Raw genomic sequence first — 5,673 nt, 5'->3', positions numbered from 1 at the left:
GACTGAATGGGGTGGATGGATGGCGGATGGATGGGATTGAATTATGTCACCTTTTTCTTTTGAAGGTCCACCGGCTGCAGACACTCTGGAGAGTTGTTGCGTGAGTTGTTGACGAACGTGGAGACGGGGTGGTAGGTCAGAATGTTCTTGGAGTGGAGCAACTTCAAGGCGTCCAAAGACTTCACCTCGCCAAAGTCCAACCAGCTCCTCACCTCTTCCTCTCCGTCCAGGATGGCTGGCATCCTAAAAACAAACGTAGACAGTCCGCTCAGGGCTTCGTACAGACAAAAGGGTCGTTCATCACGCACCGTACGACACACAGCCATCTTACCTGTCGTGGATGCCCTGCAGATTAGGAGAAGCCTCCACAGTGATGACGCTGTACGTATAAAGGGCTTCTCCACCGTCCGGCGGTGTCCAGCAGTCAAACAGTCCAGCTATCGTCAGCAGTCTCCACCCATTCCACTCGTCTTCCTCTTTGTCCTCCTAATACACAGTAACTTTCTTGTCTTACTGGCAATAAATTGTACAATAAATTGCCACTGATCAGTCCCAACACTTGCAAGATTAGACAGAGAGACACAGTTGCTACAGGGGCAACGCTGTATTTTGGCCAGTGAACTAACTAATCAAATGACTTTTTCAATTTCAACCAAAGCGATTTCAAAATTCGTGCTGCCTGCGTTCTATTAGATATTTAGTTTTCAGTTTAGCAGAACAGGCCAGTGTTGCATACAGTCTCACTCTGCCAGCCAAGTGCCGACTGACCTCTTTCAGTTCTGGGGTGTCCTCCTCTGGAATGCAGGGTGCTGCCGTTGCCTCACCGTGACCACCCTGGCTTTGTGGAGTGCAGGGTGCTGCCGTTGCCTCACCGTGACCCCCCTGGGTTTGTGGAGTGCAGGGTGCTGCCGTTGCCTCACCGTGACCACCCTGGCTTTGTGGGAAGTAGATAAAGTAGGGCTGCTTCTCTTTCTCCTGCCTCCTCCATTCGTAGAAGCCATCGGCCAGGATCACACAGCGCTGTCCTCTAATTAGGGGATCCTTCGGAGACGTGTGTGTAGTGTAGTGTTCAGTGAGTCATTAGTCAGAACATACGCAAGTATGACAAAGAAAATGTATTCATTGTCGACTAGGGGGTGCCTAAATCAACCCATTTAGACCTATACGTTAGTGTCGACTCGAAAGTGGTTAAGAATGGACTTTTTACCATCCAAGTAATAATGTGAAACTGTATGTGTACCTTGAAAGACTTCTTCTCCAACAGGCCCTCCCTGCGGCAGTTGGTAGTGCTGTACTGCATCTTGCTCGGGTCCTTCTCCCTGAACCACGCCGGTATGAGGCCCCAGCGCATGGCCGCCAGAACGCACTCATCCCCAGGTGCATTCTGAACACAAGAAACATGTAAGAAACATGGCCACCAGCACGCACTCATCCCCAGGTGCATTCTGAACACAAGAAACATGTAAGAAACATGTAAGAAACATGGCCGTCAGCACACACTCATCCCCAGGTGCATTCTGAACACAAGAAACATGTAAGAAACATGGCCACCAGCACGCTAGTTTTTTATTCCTAGGATAGCTCAGGTTTAGGAGCGCTCGTTTTACTACTCTTTTACTACCGCAGATTTTTTAATAGTTTTTGGATTAAGGTTGGTGAGGGGTACGTTAATAGTTTTTGGATTAAGGTTGGTGAGGGGTGCGTTGCTCCCCTGCTTGCGGTTATGTTTAGGTTAGAGTTAGAGATAGGGTTAGTACTAGTCATAGAGTAGTAGGCATAAACACTTGTGTGCGGTCCAAAACACAGCCCAGCGCTTCCTACTCCACTGACAACCAATCACAGCGCTCCAAATTCCCTCCCATCATAGGAATAAAAAACTCGCCACCAGCACGCACTCATCCCCAGGTGCATTCTGAACACAAGAAACATGTAAGAAACATGGCCACCAGCACGCACTCATCCATGTGCATTCTGAACACAAGAAACATGTAAGAAACATGGCCGCCAGCACACACTCATCCCCAGGTGCGTTCTGAACACAAGAAACATGTAAGGAACATAAGAAACATGGCCGCCAGCACACACTCATCTCCATGTGCATTCTGAACACAGGAAACATGTAAGGAACATAAGAAACATGGCCGCCAGGCTCCAGCACGCACTAATCTCCATGTGCATTCTGAACACAAGAAACATGTAAGAAACATAAGAAACATGGCCGCCAGGCTCCAGCACACACTCATCTCCATGTGCATTCTGAACACAAGAAACACCAGTTCATTTTGTGGTTGTTTTTACTGTAGCACTCCACGTTATAGACATGGATGAATTAGAGCAAACATAATATCTCATGTAATGTTGGTGTTTACAATACATATATTATTCTGTTTTGTTCTACATACACATGTTCTACATGAAGTGGTCAAACTATTGCTAGTTTGACCACTTCAAAGACTCTTTCATCTTGGGTGCCCGCTGGCCTAGTGGTCCAGGCGCATGCCACATAATAAGCTCTGGCCTGACAGCGTGTCGCGTGTTCGAGTCCCGTTCATGACGACCTTTGCTGCATGTCTCTCCCTTTCTCTCTCTCCCTCTTTGCTGTCTATCTTCACCGTCAATAAAAGCAAAAAAAAACCAAAACAAATCTATATAAAACGAATGGATAATACATTTATTTCACCTTATCAAAATGCTTCTGGGACAGGAGCACGGGGCTCATGGACTGGGGACTCACCTTATCAAAATGCTTCTGGGACAGGAGCACGGGGCTCATGGACTGGGGACTCACCTTATCAAAATGCTTCTGGGACAGGAGCACGGGGCTCATGGACTGGGGATTCACCTTATCAAAATGCTTCTGGGACAGGAGCACGGGGCTCATGGACTGGGGATTCACCTTATCAAAATGCTTCTGGGACAGGAGCACGGGGCTCATGGACTGGGGACTCACCTTATCAAAATGCTTCTGGGACAGGAGCACGGGGCTCATGGACTGGGGATTCACCTTATCAAAATGCTTCTGGGACAGGAGCACGGGGCTCATGGACTGGGGACTCACCTTATCAAAATGCTTCTGGGACAGGAGCACGGGGCTCATGGACTGGGGACTCACCTTATCAAAATGCTTCTGGGACAGGAGCACGGGGCTCATGGACTGGGGATTCACCTTATCAAAATGCTTCTGGGACAGGAGCACGGGGCTCATGGACTGGGGACTCTTGTTGTAAGACGGCCGGTATTTGTCTGCGTCTCCGTCTCTCCATGTGGGCCGTCGGCACTGTCCTCCACGGTCTCTGTAGCTGGAGGCACGGCTCACCTCGTCAGGGGCCAGCGTACAGGCTGTTCTCCCACACATCCTGAGGAAGACCGGGCCCAATGTTCAGTTGTGGAAAAATACTATTAGTAATAAAATTACTTTTTCTGAGGGGCACCAGCTCCTCAAATCTCTGCTGTCGGGAAGAAACCTCATAACTCCAAAATGTTCATTTTTCAGGAAATGAAAAATATACATATTTTAAAAACAAAGCAATGAATACAGCCTCATCAAAGTTGGTGTTGTAACTTTATATATTGTCAATTACTTCCATGAGAGGGGGAGAGGTGGTGCTTTAGCAGACATTTTGAGGGTCCAATGTAGTTAAGAGGTTTTCTCCAAAGCACTTTTTACTACTTTCCATTGGTTCAATATGTGATGCCCTTTCTTTCTGTGCGTTCGTTGTTTAGCTAGCAGCAAATGCTAGATAAAACTAAACCAACATGGTTCCGTTCAAATAAATACAAAACTAATGACTAGTATAGAGCCCATGTTCTGCTCTAATACCTTAGTTTTTTTAGGTTTTTCTTCCCCCGGTGCTAATACATGTTTTACTTTCTGCTCACCTTAGTTTCTTTCAGTTGTTCAAAAGCAGCGCTGATAGTTCAGCGGGCGAAACCATGTTGTTGTGTGACTTGTGTCCAATTGGCTGGAATTGATCACGTGACACCATGACGTGTACAAATGAGCTTCATTACAGCATTATGAAGTTATTATAATATAATTATACAAATAGACCTACAGGTGCAAAACAAAAGAATATATTAATATTTCCATATATAAAAAAGAATACAATTTCATATATACTACAATCTAGATTCATTGTGTAGTAGCCTATAAAGTGAAATATTTCAAACCTTATTTTGTTTTTAGAAATCCAGTATCTCAACATCATGGTTTGGGCTGACAGCTTTGTGAACAATGGAGCATGGCTATGCTATCTCCCTGCTATCCATTTGGGGCCTTGTCCCTAAACTCCATGCCTATGCCTGGCAGTCATGCAAATATTTATTTTTATTCATAGAATAATGTATAAGATACAGAATATTACAGGAATAGCAGGGAACATGACACGCCTATACAGTACAAAATGTAGTTTAGCACATTTAATTGATAATTTAAGAGAATTAATTATGCATTTAACGGCCTTATTATATAACTCTAGGAAAAACTGCAAATCATTTTTTAAACTGAGAATTAGAAAAAAACTGTCCCTTGATAGATGACCTGGCCAACAACCAAGGATGATGCCAGACTGAAAGTGGTTTGAGACGCTGAGTTCTAGCGTTTCCATGAAATTACCTACCTAGGTCCATCCTGGAGGAAAATCTGGATAAAATGGCCACCAAAACACCTTACACAAGCTGGTTTCTTCGACTATGCACATTGCATGAACCTCTTGGTACCACAGCACCACAAAGGCCCAAAACAAACTGGTCAGGCTACTACTTGCACTCACTCCCCGAACCCACCTCACCCCTACCCCATTGGCTTAGGGTTGCCCATGTACCTGTCAAAATACTTCCTTATTCCTTAATGTCAATTAAGACCATGATCAGGGCCGGATTTACAGTAGTAGGGGCCCCCGGGCAAGAGAACATTTCAGGGCCCCCCTCGGCTGTGCGGTGCGCAATTTGGAATCAGAAAGAAATTAGGGGTATTTTGGTTTAATTTGTGGGTACCCAGTCCCCCAAAGGAGGGGGAGGGCAGTCGGGGGCAGTCGGGCTGCAGCCCACCCTAGCCCAATGGTAAATCCAGGCCTGTCCATGATCACAATGTGCAACCCAGATTCGGCTCAAACAAGGGGTTAAATTAATTTCGCTCCTGTGGAACGCCCTACCAAGTTACCAACAGACAGAAATGTTAATCCCTAGACTCTCAAAGAGCACTGCGGCGGCTGCAAGTGCAATTAGAAACTGGTCCCTGTAAAAAAAAATGTTAAGATCCCTCTATTTCTTTTTTGGCTTTGTTAGTTTACGTGTCTGTTCGTACCAAAAAATGAGCATGGTTGCTATGGTCACCCAGTTCACACGGGTGTGATTTCATTACGTCAGACATTACGTCAGACCACAGTTATATAAGACCTTACACCACTCAGTTCACACGGGTGTGATTTTTCTATACTGTTCATGTATTCCCTTTTTTCTAACTGTGTATTTGATGATTTTTATCTTTACATATCTTTATGTGTATGTCTTATTGTCTTTAAATGTTTTGATGAATTGAAAATGGAGGACCCTAATGTAAACAAGTCTTTATAATGCTTTTTCTGGTTTCATCCTCAGCAGTGTTTTGTATTGACCTGTACCTCCTTGAACTGTTAATACAATGTTCAATTAATCAATCAATCAATCAATCAA

At 45.1% G+C, this 5,673-nt stretch overlaps 1 protein-coding gene across 4 annotated transcripts in view; it reads right to left on the bottom strand.

The window, feature by feature from the left end:
* hmces (5-hydroxymethylcytosine binding, ES cell specific) overlaps window positions 1-3,984 on the bottom strand; it is a 7,393-nt gene extending 3,409 nt beyond the window's left edge. Inside the window, exons 1-6 of one of the 4 annotated variants that reach the window (XM_079507560.1) lie at window positions 3,880-3,984; window positions 3,167-3,356; window positions 1,241-1,384; window positions 769-1,041; window positions 332-486; window positions 51-243 (exon numbers count right to left, since the gene is read on the bottom strand). In XM_079507560.1, coding sequence (XP_079363686.1) covers window positions 51-243; window positions 332-486; window positions 769-1,041; window positions 1,241-1,384; window positions 3,167-3,355 — 954 coding nt within the window. In that variant the 5' untranslated portion in view covers window position 3,356; window positions 3,880-3,984. The other 3 variants (XM_079507561.1, XM_079507559.1, XM_079507562.1) reach the window with 3 other exon arrangements.
* Between the last annotated feature and the right edge of the window lie 1,689 nt (window positions 3,985-5,673).

This window comes from Electrona antarctica (genome assembly GCF_951216825.1).
Source record: "Electrona antarctica genome assembly, chromosome: 8".
In the NCBI taxonomy this organism is placed as follows: Eukaryota; Metazoa; Chordata; class Actinopteri; order Myctophiformes; family Myctophidae; genus Electrona; species Electrona antarctica.
This window is presented reverse-complemented; position numbering and strand designations above follow the sequence as displayed.